This window comes from Hibiscus syriacus, unplaced genomic scaffold (assembly GCF_006381635.1).
Source record: "Hibiscus syriacus cultivar Baekdansim isolate YM2019G1 unplaced genomic scaffold, ASM638163v2 tig00116989_pilon, whole genome shotgun sequence".
In the NCBI taxonomy this organism is placed as follows: Eukaryota; Viridiplantae; Streptophyta; class Magnoliopsida; order Malvales; family Malvaceae; genus Hibiscus; species Hibiscus syriacus.
This window is the reverse complement of record NW_024063508.1, coordinates 2,243,983-2,266,127: the sequence shown is the minus strand read 5'-3', so window position 1 is coordinate 2,266,127 and position 22,145 is coordinate 2,243,983. Positions and strand designations below refer to the sequence as shown.

The window sequence follows — 22,145 nt, the reverse complement described above, 5'->3', positions numbered from 1 at the left end:
GTTTTCACCGACCATTTTAAAACAAGTTTAGGTGGGCCGGACACCATCTTACATGATCTGCGCTTTACTAGAAATATGTCGGGTTAGGGAGTCGGTTACAGCCAAGGAAGGATTAGCACCCTTGTATTGCCCTTTCATTTGTCGATTGTCTTTAATTGCGAAAATTAAAATTAAAATTTAAATTTAGAACGTTCGATTCAAATTAATTACCTTTGAATAGTTGTGGGCCTCGGAATTGGGCTTCGACTTAAATAATTGGGTTGGGAGTTCTCACCGACCATTTTAAAACAAGTTTAGGTGGGCCGGACACCATACATGATCTGCGCTTTACTAGAAATGTGTCGGGTTAGGGAGTCGGTTACAGCCAAGGAAGGATTAGCACCCTTGTATTGCCCTTTCATTTGTCGGTTGTCTTTAATTGCGAAAATTAAAATTAAAATTAAAATTTAGAACGTTCGATTCAAATTAATTACCTTTGATTAGTTGTAATTATTCTAAAAAAGATCGAAAATGTTTAAAAAAATAAATAAATCAAAAAAAATAAATAAAAATCAATGGTAAAATATAAATAAAAATCAAAGGAAAAAATATTAAATTTAAAAAATAATAAAGGGAAAAAATGAAATAGGACAAAAAATAAATAGAATAAAAGAAACGAAAAATATTAAATAAAAAAATAGTAACTTTTTAAAGTGGCAAAATGAAAAAATAACAGTAATAATAAATTTAAAACATAATAATAGAAAAAAAATGAAAATTTAAGGGACCAATTGAAACGATCACACTAATAGATAAAATGAAAAGCAAGAAAAAATAAAAGATATAAAATCTTTTCATGGGGATAAGCCTGTAACCAATTACTAGAAACTAAGACATCATAAAACCTTAAAAATATAAAAGTTTACAGAATTATAAAATTCCACAAACTTACACAACAAAAATATCAAGCATGGGCATGCCATCATGGAATCAACATTCTTAATTGCATGACACGAGTAACATATATTACAACAGAGAATGCAAGTATGCAACACTGTTACTAAAATAAATACGTGGAAGCAGACCAACTCCTACAAATTTAAAAGAGAAAGCAGAGCAGAATAAATGGAACTTTCAACATCAGTCTCATGCTTATAATTTGCTAGCAATGAAATATCATCAAATCCAAATCAGATGGACACCTCTCCCTTTTCACAAAACGACGACGTTCCTTTGTTGGTGCCCCCTTGAACGATTCGCATGTAAGCTTCTTTCTTCTCTGTTTCGTTACTGGAGATCTGGTTCGTTTTTTGGAATTGGGTTTCCGAGGATAATGAGGAAACCAACCAAGGAATCTGAGCTGAGCACCAAGCTAATCGGACAGAACCTGATAAAACTGATAAGCAATGTGTGTTTCCCCCGTCGTATATATTTTTCGTGTTCTCTCCCCCTGTTCGTGTGTGCGTGTTCATCTCTTTATAATACAAGAAAATGCCCTATTTTTAGCATTTGATTCCGAGTGAAACTCGGCTTGTTTGTTGATGAGAGTCCCGCTTGAACTGAAATTCGTTCCTTGGTTGTTTTTGTATCCCACATGCTCACGATGTTGTGGCTATTACCGAAGAAAACGGAGGTTGCGCGAGGATCGACAGTTTGACCAATCTGGGATGAAGGCATGCGGCGCTAGGGTTCTAGTCTTACACGTGTGGGGCTTGTTGGGTAGCCTTCTAGTTGGGTCTGCACACAAAACCGAACCCAAATAGAAGCATTATTATACCAATAATAATATTATACGGTTTAAGTAAAAAATGTATGTTATATAATAAAATGTTTATATTATATAATATACATAACATATTGTAATGGGGTCAGACGAAAATATGTGGCTACAATCTCAAATTAAATGTTTGCCCTAATGTGCTAAATTTTTTGACCGGCTGTCGTAATGGGCCAATTTGGTCGAATTTTGGGTTAAAATCAGGGATAGGAATCTGAGTTGAAACTCATTTTTAAAATTAAAAGGGTTAATTGCATGGATGATAACTTATCTTTATGTTTTAATCATTTTTTTATCACCGATTTCAAAAAACATAAGATACGATCAATTTTATTTTTATTTAATTAAGATATGGTCACCACCGAGCTAACTGTCGTTAACAACAGTTAAATATTTTGATATATTCATACATTTAGTCTATGTTATTTACATATTCTCTCAATTTAATCATATTTTTATAAATTAAAATAAATTATATATATTTTTAAATGAAAATGAAAATAACATATCTTTAAATTAAGTTAATAATAAAATATATTTAATAAGTTGATATAAAAATATTTTAAGTTAATATATATATAATTATATTATATATAACTCTGGTCAATGGTACACGATTCATAATTTTTTTTATTTTTTCTTTAAATTATATTATTTTAAAAAAATTATATAAAAATTCTAAAATTTAAAAGTCTATAATATATATAATTCACACATAAAGTTTAACATTATTGAAATAAAATTTATTAAAATTTAAAATAAAGAAATATAATTAAATTTCAAATGTTTTGTAGTTAAAATAAATATTTTAAAAATAATTTAGAACGTTAATGTGAAATAATTTAAGAAAATTTAGAATTTAGAATGCTATTGTGTCAAAATTTAAGAAATTAGGATTTTAGAATGTTAGAGTGAAATAATTTGAGGATTATGAATAAAAATGTAATATAAAATAAAAATAAAAAAAGTATATAATAAATCGAGCACCGTGACGGAGGGTACCAGGTTAACCAACGTTTTGGTACTCATGCTCGACCCAAAAACCAGGCCAAGTACCCGACTTGAAAAATCAGTATTTTTATTATATATACCCGATATTTTTAATAAGGTCAGCGGGTCGACGGGTCAGCTCAATCGAGTCGGGTATTTTTTAATAACCTTACTGGCATGACATGTGGCATCGTTCGATTGGAGGATTAAATTTATTTTAATTTATTAAAAGTATTACTAAATTGAGAGAATATGCAAATAATATAGACCAAATATGTGATTATATCCAAAATATTGAACTGTTATTAACGACAGTTAACTCGAGGTGACCACATCTTAATTAAATAAAAATAGAAGTGGTCATATCTTAATTAAATAAAAACAAAAGTGACTATATCTTATGTTTTTTGAAATCAATGATCAAAAGGTGACAAAACACAGATAAGTTACTATCCATGTAGTTAACCCAAATTTAAAAAAAAATTATACTTAAAAACCCTGCAATTTCAATCATTTTGAACTAAATCTCTTTCCATTAAAAATATGGATATTTGAGATTCAACCACAAAATTTGTGTTTTATTTTAGTTTGATCTGAGGATCAAAATTCTTTTACACACATGATTATTTATTTCTTTTAAAAGTCGAATTGATTTCAAAGATAGATTAATTCTTCACGGTAATCTATTTTATAGATTAATTCTTCACAGTAATCTATTTTAACTCATACATTTAATCTATAATTGGTGGTGTGAAAAACATAATTCTAAAATTAAATGTTTAATAGTAGTTTTTATCTTTTTCAGGTATATTCATAGATTATGTAAAATATATATATATATATATATATATATTATTTAGTAGATTGCAGTCAATGGTTAATTAGATAATAGATTAGGAAATAAATATTAAATTAGCGATGTAATGAAGGAAGTTTTAATAAGACCATAGGATTCAAAGATGGAGATTAGCGATATAATCCAATAAGTAGTTTATGGAGTTAGGGGGGAAGCTTTGAAATTAGAGGGAAAAAAATGCTCACCTACTTGTGAGATGAAAGGGTGGAATTTTGAAGTAACCCATTTTGCTTGGCGATTCCTAAATGAAATTGAAAAGAGCAATTTACTCGTTTCGATTGATGATGCAAAGGTCGTGATGGTGGTTTGGTCCTTTAATATATTCAAAGCCTCGGGCCTTGATAGATTACAACCTTTATTTATTTTATTTGCCCTCCCGATTCCAAAGTTTTATCTTGAGTAATTCATACTGACACGCGTTGCACACTTAATTTTGGTAGGTGAGTCTTCCAACAAATATTTTCTGCATATACAAGGACTCGAACTCGAGATCATACTTAAACGATATCAAATTGCTTATCACTTAAAACCAACACTATTGGTTAATTTTTTTAATTAGATGATTTATCACTTTTGTTTAAGCTTTGTATACGTTTTCTTATTGAATTTAAAAAACATAATACGTGGTTACATTCGTTTTTATTTAATTAAGATTTGGTCATTAAAGGTTAACTATTGTGACCTTTTAAAGATTGCTGACCTGAATTTATAAAGTTAAAATGGGTAAATTACACAAATAATCACTAATTTTTTAGTAAGTTTTATTTTTCTCAATTAAAGTTTCAAAAATAACAAATTGATCACTAAAACATAAAATAAGTCTTTGAACGATGAGTTTGTATCTAATCTATTCCAGAAGTTCTCTAATTTTTTTTCATCATTCGAAACATTTGACTATTACATGTCTAAAAAGGTTAATTTCTAAGTTTTACTTTTAAATTTAAAAAGTATATATATTAGAAAAATTAGAAAGCTTTTGGGGGTAAATTATATATAAAATCACTGCTCAAGGACCTATTAGATGTTCTAGCAACCAATTTGTTACTTTCAAACTTTATTGGGGGAAACGAAAACTTACTCAAACATTAGTGACCATTTGTGTAATTTATCCTTTTTGAATTTTATAAATTCACTGTGTCACGTCAACAATCCGTTAAATGTCTAACAACAGTTACCTCTATGTGACTACATCTTAATTGAATAAAAACAAAAATGATCAAATATTATACATTTTAAATTCAATGAGGAAAAGTGTATAAAACTTAAATGGAAGTTACCAATCACGTAGTTTATCCTTATTATTTTATATGTAGAATATTGGCCCAAGGCTAAAGAGAAAGTTTACCACATGGTTAAAGAAACGTTTTGGTCTTTGAAACTTCTAGAGAGTGGTTTTATCATGGGATGACAAATAGCGGACAATGCCATTAGAATGCAAGAATCAATATTCTTAGAATACACACATGCATCTACCACCATTAATAATAAGAATATTAGGGACAGTCTTACGAAATTCCATGTACCATATACATGCATCTCCATCATTTTTAGGCTTTTTATATGAAAATTATTTTTTTAATTATTCTCACTTATATTTTAGTTTGACTATGGGACCTTTTCGATTTTTTCTTGTTCGAATCTTTTTACTATTATTATTTTAAAGAACATCACTTAACTATAATTTTAAAAAATACATTTGATTTTTTTTTTTAAAAACATTGTTTGAAATTGTTGTTTATAATATTTAAAAATATCATTTTAATTATAATTAAAGGAAAAAAGATATATTAATTATTACTCATTGACTATTTATAATAGTTCAAAAAGTAATGATCATTTTATAATTTTTGAAAGTTAATATGCTAAAATGATTATTTTAACAAAAATTCAGTGACCTTTATTTTATCCTCTCTTTTTTCCTCCGAGACGTGGTGGTGAGATTGAGATTGAAATTCAAATCTTCCAACTTTCTTGTGTTAAGCATTTCAAAATAAAATACAATGAAATCTCAGCTTTTCTATGAGAATGTAGTATTCCTTCAACTATCTTGAAATATCTCTTCTTTTTCATTCTCAAGTATGAGAGGAGAAAACTCATTAGAGAACAGAGCCAAAGCATCATCGAAATTCGGTGATCAAAACCAAGCACCAAAATCTCTGCACACGAAGACCATTTCCAACTCTCATGAGGTTCACACACTGTGAAGGGCTTCACAGGCACGGCCGACAAGAAAACCAAGGTTCAAACCATCTCCATTTGCATTCTAGAGTTAAAAGGTCCCTCATCACCGATTTATCTTGCTCAGTTAATGCAACTCAAGTCCACCCTCAGCTCTACCAAACGCACCGGTGACAGTCCTCCGGTTCTCACGATTTGTTCATCGAATTAGACCACGTTAGGAGCCTTCTTCATGAGTTTAAAGAGAGGGAGCTTAAGCTGCAAGCTGAGCTTACCGAGTGGAAGACAAATGCTAAGGTTTCGGCCCTCGAAAAGCAGCTTGAAACAAGGAACATTGAAGCGGATAATCTTTCACACCGAGTTGGGTTATTGGAATCCGACAGAGCAGCTTATGTGACCAACTGGCAACTTTGACTTCCATTTAGGAGAGGAATGGGGAGAATTTGGAGATTTCAAAGGAACCCCAATCGAATAGGGATCTTGAAATGGAAGTGGTGGAGTTGAGGAGGTTGAACAAGGAGTTGCAGATGCAAAAGAGGAATCTTGCTTGCAAGCTTTCTTCTTTGGAATCCCAGTTAGCTTCTCTTGCCAAATCAAACGAGGTAGTTTCACTAACCCTTTCTTCATATTTTTTTTGAGTTAATAGCGTAATATGTCCTCAAAATATGGCCATCATTATCCCTAATTTATTTATGACTTTCATTCTAAATTAGTACTCGAACTTTTGAACATTTATGTTTTGTCTCCAAACTATGACCTTCATTCTAAATTGGTCCCTATGTTTTTTAAATATTCCAATTTCATCCTAAACTAGACATATATACTAATCACACCTCTTGTTGATATAATTGTTAGACCAAGTTATATTAATTATATGTTTGAGAAAAACAAAATTTAGGTTAAAATATGGTTGAAATTAATTATATATATTGATGAATTTGGGGATGAAATTAGAATATTCAAAACTTTGGGACTAATTTTAAAAGAAGGTCATAGTTTAGGGATAAAATTAATGTTCAAAAGTTTAAGGATGAATTTAGAATGAGAGAATTACTTTAAGCATGAAATTGAAATATTCAAAAGTTGAAGGGCCAATTTAAAATGAGAGTTATAGTTTGGGAACATATGATTAGGGATTCAAATCGCGTATTCGGTCATTTCGGATTTACCGTGATTGTGGCCATCGCGAGCGTTATTGTGGCTATCGCGGGCACTACTAGGCGCTATTGTGGGTGTCGCGAACAACTCGGACAGCGGCGAAACCGCTATTTCGCGGGTGTAGCGGGTAACTCTATTTTTTTCCTTTTTAGTTGATGAATCAAGAAGATTATTGACTCTTTTTGCATCAACTAACTGCTTTTTCTATTTTCCTTCTGTTTTCCATATCTTGGTTGGATCAGAGTGATGTTGCTGCAAAAGCTAAAGTCATCAATGTTAAGACATACAAATGAAAACCTGAGCAAACAAGTGGAAGGTCTGCAAATGAGCCGATTGAATGAAGTCGAGAAGCTTGCATACTTGAGGTGGGTTAATTCATGTTTACGAGATGAACTACGGAATTCGTACTCGACGACGAATTCCGATAAGCCCATAAGTCCAGTTCAAAGCAAGGTTGAGTATGTCGGCTCACCGAATTCAGCAAGCAGTAAGAGCTCAGAACACAATTTTATCAAAAAGATGAAGAAATGGTCTATAACTAGCCAAGAATTTTCAAGTACAGAGTATGCAGAAAATGTAGTGGACAAGGAATGGGTGCATATAGAGGAGCTCAGAAGCTCTGGAAGAAGACATTCTATAAGTGGATCAAAATGTTACATACAAGCGTTAATACCTAATAGAAAAGACAATCTGATGGTTTTATGTTTACCAAAGAAATGGAGGCTGAGCCATTAACTTCTCAAAAGCCTGCTGCTGTTGCTCCTTCAGCTTCCTTGGATTTTGAGAAAAGGGCTTTGAGGATTCCTAATCCTCCTCCCAGACCTTCCTGTTCCATTCCATTTGGACCTAAAGATGAAAGTTGTACACAAATTCCACCACCGCCCCCTCCAAAGTTTTCAGTGAGAATTAGTGCTGGTGTCGTGAAACGTGCTCCTCAAGTAGTCGAGTTTTATCACACTCATGAAAAGGGGTTCTAGAAATGATTCCACAAATGGAGGGATATGTGATGTGCCTGACGTTGCTAATGTTCGTAGCGGCATGATCGGTGAAATCGAGAATAGATCATCACATTTGCTGGCTGTAAGTGCTTGTCTAGTTCACTGAAACTCAACATTTGTATGAGCATCTTATTATAAAATATCAAACTTAGTTCTAGACATTTTTGGTTCATTGTTTATGCAGATAAAGGCGGATGTTGAAACTCAAGGAGAATTCGTGAATTCGTTGATAAGAGAAGTAAATAATGCAATTTATCAGAACATCGAAGATGTTGTAGCGTTTGTGAAATGCCTTGATGATGAGCTTTGCTATCTAGTAAGTTGCTGATTATTAAAGTTTTAGTGATTGTCTATCTTGTATGGTACATGTGAACTATGCATAACTGTGTTGCTCTTATTCATCATTTTCGATACATAAATGAAAAACGAAAATCATCATACCGGGATACATACACGACGGAACTTACACTTGAGTCTAAGTAACATATGATTTAGCCAGTTTTTGAGTGTTGCTAGTAATGATTATATATAGTATGCTTAAAATGATATATTGCACGCTCATCATTGAAATGATGTATTAAAATTAACTGGAATTCATGCAGTGTTCTAACTCTGCTATGGTTTTCGAAAAATCTAAAAATCTTTTGAAGGTTGATGAAAGGGCAGTTTTGAAGAACTTTGCTTGGACTGAGAAAAAAGCCAACACACCGAGATCTCAAGAAATTGGAGTCTGAGGTATTATACTACAAGGATGATTCCAGAGTGCCTGGTTGCCTTGTCTGAGAAAGAATACTGAACATTTTTCCCATTTCTCCAAATCATTAAAGCTGAAAACCTCTGAAAAATTCTTCTGAACTAAGTATTCCCAGGACGGAATGTACTGTTTATAACCTCCTACGTACAATAGAGTCGTTGATGCGCAACTGCAGGGAATTCCAAATTCCCACAGACTGGATGCTAGACAATGGGATTATAAGCAAGGTACTTCGAGTTTTACTTTATTAATCGAAAAACAACCAAACTGGACATGCCTTCATACAACTTTTATATGCTTCTATGTATAATCATCATCTCAATAGACTAGGATAGAAGGCTTAATGAGTGTTCTGTTCACTGCAGATTAAGCTTGGATAGCTGAAACTGGCGAAGAGGCACATGAAAAGGGTAGCCATGGAACTGCAGTCCAAGGCAACTCTGGAAAAGGTTCCGTCGTTGTACGATTAGTAGATAATGTTTTAGGGTGGGTATATGAATGGATGGGTTTAAAAGGACTAGAGTGACCCTTGTGGTGGTTGTATGGGTGCAGTTCGCAGGAGGATTCAACTCTGAAACTATGCATGCGTTTGAGGAACTCCGGAACCTTGCCAACCTCCTTAACAAAAAGTAGTAGTAAAGGGGTAGCCATGGAACTGCATTCCAAGGCAAGTCTGGAAAAGGATCTGTCGATGGACTATATGCTCCTCCAAGGAGTTAGATTTGTTTTCAGAATACACCAGGTTCGTTCTTCGTTGTACGATTAGTAGATAATGTTTTAGGGTAGGTATATGAATGGATGGGTTTAAAAGGACTAGAGTAGTGACCTTGTGGTGGTTGTATGGGTGCAGTTTGCAGGAGGATTCAACTCCGAAACTATGCTTGCGTTTGAGGAACTCCGGAACCTTGCCAACCTCCTTAACAAGAAGTAGTAGTAAAGGGAGATTTTTTTTTTGTTCCCTTGTGTGTTTGGGGGCATAGAGTTATGTGGCTGCTCACCATCTCGGTGAGGATTTTTCTTATATATTATTAGAAGTGCGAGGAAAAAAGTGTTTTGATTTCAATGCTTATGGCAAGGCAGCAGCATGGTTTGTGCATTTGGAGAGTTGTTGCTGTTGTTCCAGAGCAAAAAGTCTTAGAAAAAGTGAAGAAAACTTGGTTAGAAGACGATGATGCTAATTGATCGGATAGCTGAACATGCTTCTTCGGCAAGTGCAAGTGCAAGTGCATGTGCATGTGTAAAGAAATTACAAGTTCACTTCAACCTGAATCACAATATTATCATGTCTAAAAATGAACTTTTTTACTAGAGAAGAACAAAAGAAGAAACATCTACAATGCTTTAAGCATGTGATGTTTTTAGTTTTCGTGCCAGAAGGAACCATTTCAACCGCATCCAATAGGGAATCGATCACTTCATCTACCGATGCATCAGTCACATCTTTAAATAGAACTTGCTGTAGTCCGTTAAATTTGAAATAAAAAACTGACTGCAACAAGTTCCATTTGAATGTATGGTGCATTGGTAGATGAAGCAATTGGATGTGGTTGCCCTGGGACAAAAACTAAAAAATGGCAAGCAGAAGGCATTGTGGAAGACTCCAATAAGGACATGGGTAATCATACTAATTGTTACACTGACAAAGGAAAACGAAAACTTCTCTTCTCCTCTAGTAAAAAAGTTCGTTTTTCCCTTATGTAATGCTATGTATGATTAAGTAATTCAAACAAAAGTGGCTTATTTGGTTAACAATCTTCAAGAAATTCTCAGCAGAAAAGGAAGAAACAACAACAGTGATGAACAAAGCATTGGTGGCCTTCAAGAAGAGGCACAAATTCTAAAAACCAGAGCATTGCTACTCAAAGCATTATGGCATCCTATTACACTTGGAAGATTAAAAAAAAGTTACCGTGCAGTACAAAGAATTGTTGGACCAGTAGTAGTTCAATGACTACCTCTAATTGTTTTAACCTATGTTCTTATCATGAATTTTGTTGACATGATATGCTGGAGATTTACCTTACACTAAAACTTCAGTTCCTGTTGAGTTGAGTATCTTGATGATATAAACAATGATAGAAAAAAATAATATTATTGTAAAATAATATTGTTAGCATTGATTAATAAAATAATAAATAAAATAAAACAATTTCTTATGATAAAAATAATTGTTTTAGAAATATTTTCATATGAATTGATATAATCATTATAACAGACGTGTCTCTAAGATCAACATAAACTTTTAAACTCTGCATATCCGAAGTAAATCAAAACTTGTTTATGTTACTCTCTTCAACGAATTTTTTTTCCAAAAAAGAATATAATCATCAAATTACGTGCACAAATAAATAATGAAAATAGACCATACCTTTTATAAGAATAATAAAAAGGTAAAATTATCACATAACTACCCACTTCAATAAAAAAATACATATACATAATTGTACAAATAATCCACTCTCATTATTTGCATTATTCACAATGATAAACAACAAAGGTATGTTTTTTCTCTCTAAAAAACTATGTTTATTTCTTGTTCTTCGTTGGCCATGCATTTTCTCTTTCATATGTGTGTATATATTTGGATACGTAACTGCATACATAAAATTTCTAATTGGATTACTTTCCCGTTGTCCCATGTTCGATTCACTCTAGTATCATTTTAATATGATTTTGAATTAATGATATAATTTAACTTAAATACAAATTTTGATAAATTTTATCTAACTTCTTAACTTAATGGCTAAATACTAAACTCTTATGTAAAGGATCCTGTGTACAATTCCACTCAATGCAACAAAATGAATTCCACTAATAAGATAGTGACTAATAATATCAAAAAAAAAAAAAAAACAAAAAGACAAAAATATGTAAACATTGTCATTAATTCTTTTTCAAAAAAAAAAAAAATAGATTGATAACTAAAGTGAAAAATATAATAGTTTGATGACTAGTGGTATAATTTAACCAAGATAATTTTATCATTAACACTACAACAGTTAAAACAGATTGGGGGAAAATATCAAACTAAGCTCTATCTCTAATTAAATTATAGTTGCACATAAGAATATATATTTTTTCTTATAAACTGAAAATTCTTAAGGAAAGAAAAGGATTCCATGAGAAAACCTTCCAAGAATGATTAGACATACCCAGGAAGTAATCATGGACGAATATGATCCTTGAGCACCACAGATGTAACTTTCTTCAATGAAGAGCATGCCTTGAGCAGGTCAGATTCTGAGTGGGCAGCTGAAACAAACATCTTAATTCCCACAGGTAGTGGGCATTTATCCAGAGTTGATCTTTTTGAAACCACTACAAATACGGACTCTTCTTTCAATGCCTGTAATTTGTAAGTTATTCGAATCACACGGGTGATGGAACTCAAATACAAGCATCAAACATAGAGGACTCTATAACGATGAAGCAAAGTCGGCGGTTCACTTACATGATTAGCAAGGTCTTCTAGGAGCTGGAGGTCACCTTTCATTGAACCCATTGATTTTTCGAGTCTAAGGAAAACAATGGGTGATTCTGGATGGCTCGCTAGTGACAGCCCTTGCACATCAGAGAGTCCTGTAATTGCAATAAGTTCAGAACCAGAAATGGTTTGATCAGTTGCACAACAATCACAAAAATCATGTTTGTGTTCTAAGTTCTGGGCACTATCTGCTATTATCTACCGCCGAAGGAAGACTTCTACTACAAAATGTTTGATTCTCACAAAATTTAGAACATTTTAAACGACCATTCCTTCAAGTAAATTACAGAGGTGCTTCTGATGTTGGATAAGTTGATGAGAAAATATTAGGAATTTTCAAGTACTGAAAATGCTCGATTTTTATAGGGAAAAAATTACATTTTTTATCTAATACCCCAAAAAGAAAATGACCAAAGCATTTTCCAATCTGATTTTGTTGAGTTACATAATTAAGTACGAAGACACTAAAAGCCCATTTGCTTGATACTTTTTGGCATTTGTATTTTGCTCAAGGTGCCAGAAGAACTCTAGGCGCTAAGACTTACAAAGGAATAGACGCAGGATTTTATGTTAAGAGGGTGAACTTCTAAAATTTTAGAAGGGAAAAAATTTATAAAATTCTAGAGGAACAGAAACAGATTATCAATAGAAAATACAAAGAAAAAATCTAAAATATATGATAATTTAAAATTTTCAGAGGGAGGGGGCAGTCCATCCCTGCCTCCATATAGCTTTAGGAGAAAATTAGTACGTCTTCATGTCATATTTTGTTTTTAAATTAGCTTTTAGCAGACAGTTATTGGCCATATAGCATTGACTGGTTGAAACAAGAACACATCGTCACAGAAACAAAGGAAACTCTTACAACCGTATAAAAATTTGTTCAAAACTAACCTTTCCACAAAATTGCAATGTTTTCCTTCAGCTTTGATGTCAAATCAGGATTTTTCTCTAGGACATCAATAGCAGTAATTGCAGCACTAGCCAAATATGGGGGCAAGGATGCAGAAAAGACGTATCCAGAACTGCTCAAACGCTGACAAAGATAACTAAAATTAGCCTTTTAAAAGAGAATGAGGGTGTCTGTTCACGTTCAATAATACTAGTTTATAGTGTAAAATCTACGTACTTGATGATCAATGACTCTAGCACTTCCAGTGCAAAATCCTCCTTCGGTCGCCAATGCATGCCCCATAGAAGCAGTAACAATGTCTATCTTCTCTATCTGAGATACATATAACTATTAATCACCAAGTGAAAGCAAAAGCATAAATGTAACTAGAAAAGTTATGAACAGACCGGAACCCTGCAGTATTCAGCGAGTCCCCTTCCTGAATAGCCAAGTACACCAATTGAGTTACTCTCATCCAATAAAACACGGAAGCGATACTTCTCTTTCAGTTTGATGATCTTGTCCAAAGGAGCTATTTGACCAGAATTCTGCACATTTAACCATAAGTCTTAGCTACACAGCAAGTGAAATATTAAATTTATGAAAGAAAGAATTCTAAAGACTTGAACCAACCATTAAAAGGTACCACAAAATTAGACCCCTTTTGATGCAAGTGCATCTACTAAGATGCTAACAGCTATAACCCAAGCCCCAATGATTCCCTATCACATTGGCTCTTATAGGTTTTCCCTCAAAAGAAGCCTCACAAGGTTGGTCCCAAGTGTCTTCCTATAAACTAAAGTCTTTTTGCAAACTTTCCTTAAGACAGGTGTGACAAAGTAGATGCGTGTCAAGATAACAATTAACAAAATATATAACTGTTCTTATACCTTGAACATGTTAAGTAACTTTTCTATAGATTGAAGATCGCTGCTTTTCAGCAATTCTATTAAGGGAAATAGCCAACTGAAAAACAAATAAGTCATTGCAACAGAAAAAATGGCCATGGCTTAATGAAGTTATGCAATTACTAATCATGTGAGAAAACCATTCTATAACTACAAAAGTGAGACGTGATGAGGTGTTCTCATGTGTTGTTGTGACATACAAAATATTATGAATTAGTTTAGCAAGATATTAAGGATTCACTTAATCGTATGTATTCACCGTAATATTCATCTTTCTATATTTGGATACACAATTGATAGTATAAAATCAAACTTTAGCTTTTGAGTCAAACAAGCTGAATTATTCATAAACAAATCTCTCTTTTCCTTTTTTTCTTCTTCTTTCTTTTCTCCCAACCTTCAAATCTTTCTTAATTTCATAGAACCACAATTTCAAATACATCAACAGTTGCCAAATTTGGCAGCTAAGGAGCTCCCAATCAGGGAAAAAGAAACTTCCTTAGGAGTTAATAATTTTATGATAAGTGTATGTACATGTGGCATGAAGCCATGAAGAAAAAAGGACACTAAAGGTTAAGTGAAGAATAAGAAAGCAAACACTCAAACTTCTATAATTAAAGATTATGGCTTCCCAGCAATTTTATTGAAGGAAAATAATCAACCCAACACATAAAAGTAAACCATTGCCACAGCAAAACAGGTTATTGCTATTGATTGTTTAGGCAAATAATGAACCTCTAGTGAGAAAATGGTTTATGACTATAAAACTGAAACATGAAACTAAAACATCCCCTTTAATTGATTCATCTTTCACACAGAATGTCAATTTCCATGAATTCAATAGCAGAAAATGTTGACAGCTAAAGTAATCCTTAACAGGAAAGGAAACTTCATAATAAAGATGACTACGTGCAAATGACTCCATAAGAGGATCAAGGACTAGGTTTTCTTTTTGCAAGGATGTAAGCATAAGAAATATTGTTAAGCAAATTCTTCACATCACTAATAATTTAGGGAAGCACTCTCGAGCAATATCCTATTTTGTTCAGAATTTGGTATACCAAAACAAAAGATGAAATTGTTCAAATGAGAATTTTGTGAAGGATTTGTAATTATGTAAGGAAGACTATGTGGGAAACGAATGTTCAAAGTACACCACAATCACATGAAAATAAACAATGCAGACTAGCACTACACATGTTTATTGTCAGAAACATTTTAGAGATAGTCCAAACTACTCTAATGCTGCCACCATATAAAATTTGACCATTTCAGAGGTAAAGTGTATCATTGTTGTTTACTGAAGAGGAACATGAGTGAATGTTCTTCCAACTTCCAAATACCACTAGACTTATTTACTATACCAATAACTCATGAGAAGTCATTTGAGACAGACTGCTATAAATTTGACACTGTATATGTCAATCTTACAGACTGCTATAAATTTGACACTGAGGGACTGACCAGAAAAACAAATCATTAAAGCTTATACATACAACCGAAATAACATACCTGATACACAGCTTCAACCACAATGTAGCGCCTCAATTTCTTAGCTCGCTGATTCTTAGAAGTAATTTTCTCTAGAGTCTTTTCTAGAGATTCCATATCATTGTGCTTAAAATATACAATGGTGCTTCTAGAGAGGTACATACCATTTTGTATTCCCCAATGGACTCCCTCATCCCTAGATAACCACACACAAACATAATAGACAATAATGAGATAGAACCCCACACCAGAACATTTCTAAATAAAAATATCAAAAGAAAAGATAAAATTATGCTAATGCAAGGAAATCATGAAAATAGAAAATCCAAGTCCTAGAAAGGTTACAAACATCATATGTAGTCCCTAAAAAAAAAAATTAAGGATGGAACAAACAACTCAAAAAAACAATTTAGACCTCTGAATACAAGTAAATATAAAAATAAAACAAAAGGAACTAAACTTCAATCTTCATATGATTTTCTCCAAAACTCCTTTCCAAGCAAACAACAACCAGAAATCAACATACAACACACCAAAAATAGATGATATTAATACCACAACTTCCAGGCAACCAAATAATAAAGCAAAAAATGATCCTCTGTCTAAGCATTATTCATGCATATATGGTACCAAGCTCTCTCTGAGGCTATCCATATATGAACTTTCAAACAAAACTGCAGTATAAACATTTACAAAAATTTGCCCAAAAATGAAAAAAGAGAAACAACCATAAGGGATTCTCGGAAAAACTCTCAACATTCCGATAAAAAAAAACCCAACAACAACACCCCCTCTTCTAGTTGGTTTTCAAAGGAAATAAAAAACCACCACTTTATAATGGAAGGAAACTAATTAATATAAGGGACAAGGTCCAAGTTTACATTCTAGTCAAGGTGATAGATTAAATTTAGGACTAGTTTTTAATTTGGTTCAAAAATGGTGAATTGTTAACGGTTGAAGAATATTTAGTGAGAAATTAAAAGAATAACTCACAATATTCTAAGATTTTAACATCAGTAACCAATTTTTTTTTTTTGATAGGAATAGGAGGTCTCATTAAAAACCTCCCCCTTAGTGGACCTTACCCGTAAGGTAAGGCCCAACTAACGTAAGGAGGAAAAGAGTACCTCAATTTATTAATGAAAGCCAAGTTACATAAGACTTAAAAACACTTTTACATACAACATAAGACCTCACACACTCCTCTAGCTTCTAAGCTCAGAAACAGACACCAACTGAAACAAACAAAATAATCACCCGATCCCCTCTTTTGCTAGCTTGTCAGCCTCGCAATTACAAGACCTTGGAATCCACCTGACAATAAAATTTCTAAAAGAAACAATAGATACAATTTCCTTAACAAAATTTGAAAGGGAAAGAGGAACCAAAGTTTGATCTTTGATCCAATCCACGACAAGCTTGCAATCACATTCAATAATGAGTCTGCCCTTGAACAACCATTCTGAAGAAACAAAGATATAAATGCCTCTTTTTACAGCTTTCAATTATGCTAAATAGGGATGAGAAGGACCAACATTTTCTGAAAAAGAGATAAGTGTAACCCGATTCCAATCCCTGAGAAGACCCCCTATTCCAGCAACTCTCCCAACTCTACTAAAAGCCCCATCCACATTCAATTTAAAAAAATCTACTGGAGGAGGAATCCACCAACACCCAGATCTGAGTAGTTCCTTAGAAGCAGAGATACTATCTGCCAAGGAAGGATCACCAATTAAAGAATCCACCTTAATATAGGAAAGAGGATATTTTGCTAGAAACCATCTTGCTAGCCTTAAACGAACAGTGAAAGCTTGTCTAGTTTACCATTATCAGTAACCAAATTAGAATGATCAATAGTATAAAGAAAGGGAACATATTATAGAAGATTTTAACTTCTTTCCATTTTTTAACCAAATATAGTGGTAAAGTGCATATGCTAGGAGACAAGAGATAAATATGGACCTTCTACCTTAAAAGATAAAAAATTATCAAAGTTAACAGTTAAAGAATATTTAGTGAGAACTTAAAAGAAAAATCGACATGATAGTCTATCCTTTTAACATTTTTAACCAAATTAAAAGGGCCAACAGTATAAACAAAAGAACATTTCACAAAATATTCTAACTTCTGTCTTATATAGTTATATTGAACATCATGACTCAAAACTATGCCAATCAGAGCATTGAACAGAAGATAACATAAAGAACATGTGTGTAAGCACATGCAAGAGGATGCATTCAAAGATGAGATTAAAATTCACAAAGTTTGAACTAGTAACAATTTTAAAATACTTATACAATCCAAATTTAAATAAATTAGTTTAGTTTTAAAACATGGAAAACAGCAGCAGGCTCACTGCAAAACAAATTCTAATTCAGTTTGTGAAAACCATCAATTAATATGACAAAAAGTTGTTATTCATAAAAAAAGCCGCAGTAGGACACAAGAAAAAATGTCTATTTTCCTTGCTTAGGAATTCCAAGTTCGTTAATAAATCAATTTTAACTTTTGATGCAAACATTGACAGTGTGGAAGCTTAAAATGTAAGGAGAAAGATTCTGCTCATACCATAACTTGCCACGTCAAGCTCTAGCCAGTAGACATATGAAACCATTTAAAGCAATGAAAAGTCTTGTACTTACACAACAATTATGTCGCCTTTTTTACAAAAACATGGGATTGCACTGAACATGGTGGAAAGCCCATAAGAATAGAGGATGGAATCAGTCGTTCCCAAAAAGTTTGCTATTCTGGCCTCACAATCAAGGTGGACATCTGAACAATGTAAGTTTGTCAGAGTCTGAATGTGGTTCCTATAGAAGATTCATAAAGAAACCTCTGAAAGTATGCCAGTTAGGTAGCTCCAGAATTGATGCTTACCAATTGTTCCATAGAATCCACGAGGACCACAAGAACCGACACCATATTTCTCCAGTGCAAAGGTACAAGAATCCTGAAATAACAGATTTACTTCATAGCTTAGTTTAAAAAAAAAAATCTTAAAAGCATTGTCTACTTAACCCCAAGGCTTTTTTATAGAAAATATACACTTCTTGAGAAGCAATTTTTAAAATAATACCTCAAACTCTTCATAAACACAATTTGGTTTAGGTAAATTCTGAGGAAATATATAGAGGGAAGTATATGTTTTGAGGAAAATTTGGAAAGGATTTAATTCTGCCATCTAGCTATAGGTTTTTTCCAGTTTGTTATCTGTTCCATAATCTTCTAAGAAAAGAGAAGTAAATTACAACAAAAGATTACTCACAAGCAGCTTTTCATGCCCTACAAATCCAAGATAATTTGCAGAAGCAAAGTTCACAACTTCTTTTCCGTTGACTATAGCATGAGGCCCTGCAGCACTGTATAAAAGGTGACTCATAAGCTAGTTTACCTACGAAAAGCTTTTTTTCCCCTTGAAATTACAACTTTCTACAATATCAACAGTTATAATATATATCAGAATCAATTATTACAAGTACTGAACTGAATAACAAACACAACCAAGGCAACACTAACTAACTCAAACTCTAGAGAACCCACAAATGGTTTATACAGGGTGGGGTCTCAAACCTGCGACATAATGAATCCCAGGGTCTCAACCTTGCCAACTCTGCTAAGGATAGAAATGGTAAAAGCCACATTGGAGATATGGCCATTCAGATTGGGAGAGAACAAAAAATGAAAACCGTATTTCACTGAAATTAATAATCTCCCAGATCTTCAAAATTGAGGATGAAAGGAATACATGTAAGAGGAATCATAATTTTTGAAGAGTTGAATGCAATTCATATTATGCAAAAACGAAAATCATATTCACCTTTCCAGCACCGGGGGTTCACTCTGCATCTCTTCTGTAATAGGAGGAATAAGAGATTCCGGGACCCATTCATCACAGAGCTCATCTATTTCCTATAGACATTCCAGAGGATTCTCAGATTGTTAGGCTGACACAATATCATCAACATGAAAATAAATGGTATTGTAAATTGACACAAGAAGAATGCAGAAAGCATATCAATCATAGTATAATACAAGGCTAAAATATGACACAAATGCATCATTTAATTAAGTTATTATAGATGTAAAATACATCAATAGACAGCGCACTTGGTTCAACACCTTATCAAACGCATCAGTAGAAAATTTTAGCCCAGACATAAAATTATAAGAGTATATATGGCTAGCCTTGTGATAATAGTATGATGATTGAAACAACATGCAAGCTTAGAAATTCGTTATTTGATCAGATAATTCTATGGCAGAATGTAAGAACAATTTGATTCAAGAAAGAAGAACAAAAATAAGTGAAACTGAAATGCAGATTACACATGTTTAAGGAGTAAATAATGGCTTGCCACTGTTAGACCTTTAAATATAGTCCTTAATCAAATGAGATTAAAAAAAAAGGTGTGTTGAAAAACTATCAAATAAACTTCGATAGCAGTAAGGTTTTGCAAAAGGCAGCAAAAACAAGACTCCAGCTAAAAAGAAAAATCTTGAATCATTAAGGCTATGTTTTCTTGATGCTTTGGCATTTTACTATTTTTCCCTTATGAACAGTTTATTTTTTTTTTCTTTTTTTAATTTTCGCATGCTATTGGTAAATGCAAAAGGCAAAAGCACCAACCATGCAGAGCCTAAATATTCTAATCCAAATACAAGAAGAGTCAAATCCTGGATATGAACTATTGAATAGAAACATAACATGTTAATGAATTCTAATAATTATAACATCAACATCCAATAAACTTGAGACAGTATTAGTCCAGGGTAAACAACATTAAATGAAAGTTGAATTTCAGCACAAACCTTCTTAGTTAATGGCCGCTTAGGAGGCTTGTAACTTTTTTGCGAAAGCAGAAAAAAAATGACCACCAAAAGAAGAACCTCAACGAATAAATGCCCTACAATCAAAGCTCAAAAAATTTGAAGTTAATAAACATGTAAAGCACGAATGTGGAGAAAAGATAGCATCTTGTAAATTGGACTTAGAGATGGTACCGCCTATATGGACTCCAAACACTACAGCTCGTGCAGAGGGGGCATCCAAAGCCAAAGTGACCCAATTTAAAGTAGCATTAACGAAGTTTAAAGCAGCAGCTTCCATTGCTACTTGTAAGTCCACTACACAAATAATAGGATCTGATGAAGAATTTAATTTGTGCTAAAGTAGCTAGTAATTTAGTTCACTCACCTCAACTTTGCAGCCATTAGTTAACATCTTAACTTTGAATTATTTTATACTTGTCCCCCCCCCCAAACACACATACACAAAAAAAAAAAGCAAATCATACAAAGTAAAATCATAATTTAATTTATAAGAAATAACTACAAATCAAAATTAAATCCAACTTAATAATTTTACATAAAAATAAAAATCCAAAGGCAAAAGAAAACACTTTGAACGTTAAATTCTTCAAAAATGTCATCAACTTTGATAAGCAAATACACTTTTTCAATAAAAATATACCTGGTAAAAGTAACAAATAAACCAAAAAGTACCGAAAATTATCCAAAAGTAGACAAAAATTTTAACAAAAAAATAGCACCACTACAAAAAGACAACTGAAGCAAATATAGAAGGAATACTAAACGATGAATACAAAGTTTTATATCTTTAAATGCTAATTACAGAAGAACAAGTAATTTATGTTTAGCCAGAAGAAGAAGCTAAGTAGATCAACCAGATTTGATTGAATATATATATATATATATATATATATATATAACGATCTTCAAATATTTGTATGTAAATTTAATGGGAGAATCAAAATCAAAGTCGCAAAAATAAAATATATAAAAATAAAAGGTGAATTCTGGGAAAAGGGAGAAGCGAGAGCGAACCTGATACGGAAACCGGAAAAGCGCCAACATCTTGATTTTAGTTCGTATGGATTTTATTTATATTTATTATTATTAATAATAAAATATAAACGTTTTTTTTTGCAGCCTGGCTTTGACATGGGAAGGAACATGATGGTAGATCGACGATTGGTCAACTCAGTCAAGCCCACCGTTTTTTTCCTTTTTATTTATTTTATGTGAATAATGAAAAGGATAAATTACACTCATGACTACTAAATTATGGGGGATTTTAGTTTGATAACTAATAAAATCGATATAATTACATTTTTCATCTCTTTATACATAATCCTAATTTTAATTTAATAAATTTAATTTTTCTAATCAGATGATGACAGGTGAGATTCGAACCAATGTTAAACATAGAACTTTTAAACATATAAATCACTAAAACAAAATATACTATTTGATTAATAATTGAATATTATATATATTAAACTCCAATTAGTACAATATTAAAATAAAAAGATGAATTTAAAATGTTTATATTTAAAAACTAAATTTAAGTTTTTTCCTTTTTCATGATTATATATAAAATATATATTAAAAATTAAATAAAAACACTCAAACTCAATTTTTTATTGGTATATGGTAACTATAAGATGATATCTATTCAGAATTTTCTTAATTAAATGAGAATACAAATAAATCTTACATATATAATTGTTTGAACAGAGATCTTCTAGCAAGAATATTATTCTCTTTTACTATTGAATTCACTTGATGATAAAATCAAACCCAATATACCTTTAAACCTATGAGGAAGCCCAAATTTAAGTCCAAAACTAACTTACTAGGACTAGACTCGAATGACC

General features: G+C 32.4%; 1 protein-coding gene and 1 pseudogene across 1 annotated transcript; one reads left to right on the top strand and one right to left on the bottom strand.

The window, feature by feature from the left end:
* Positions 1 to 733: 733 nt before the first annotated feature.
* On the bottom strand, positions 734 to 21,385 carry LOC120193106 (long chain base biosynthesis protein 1-like). Its single transcript, XM_039195709.1, has 14 exons — positions 21,313 to 21,385; positions 20,470 to 20,592; positions 20,278 to 20,372; positions 19,286 to 19,377; positions 18,734 to 18,827; positions 18,346 to 18,418; positions 18,108 to 18,240; positions 15,487 to 15,661; positions 13,474 to 13,614; positions 13,304 to 13,399; positions 13,069 to 13,210; positions 12,142 to 12,269; positions 11,824 to 12,036; positions 734 to 760 (listed from the first exon to the last, which is right to left on the bottom strand). Exons 2-13 carry the CDS (start codon positions 20,573 to 20,575, stop codon positions 11,854 to 11,856), a joined length of 1,458 nt encoding a protein of 485 aa, XP_039051640.1. The 5' UTR covers positions 20,576 to 20,592; positions 21,313 to 21,385; the 3' UTR covers positions 734 to 760; positions 11,824 to 11,853.
* On the top strand, positions 5,681 to 9,712 carry LOC120193105 (annotated as a pseudogene).
* Positions 21,386 to 22,145: the final 760 nt, after the last annotated feature.

Excerpts from the sequence above, each read along its gene's own strand:
- LOC120193106 (XM_039195709.1), bottom strand. The coding sequence starts at position 20,575 with ATGGAAGCTGCTGCTTTAAACTTCGTTAATGCTACTTTAAATTGGGTC. Across the intron at positions 18,828-19,285 it reads GAACCCCCGGTGCTGGAAAG|TGCTGCAGGGCCTCATGCTA; the intron begins GTGAATATGATT and ends CCTTTTATACAG. Across the intron at positions 13,615-15,486 it reads TGGTTGAAGCTGTGTATCAG|AATTCTGGTCAAATAGCTCC; the intron begins GTATGTTATTTC and ends TTAAATGTGCAG.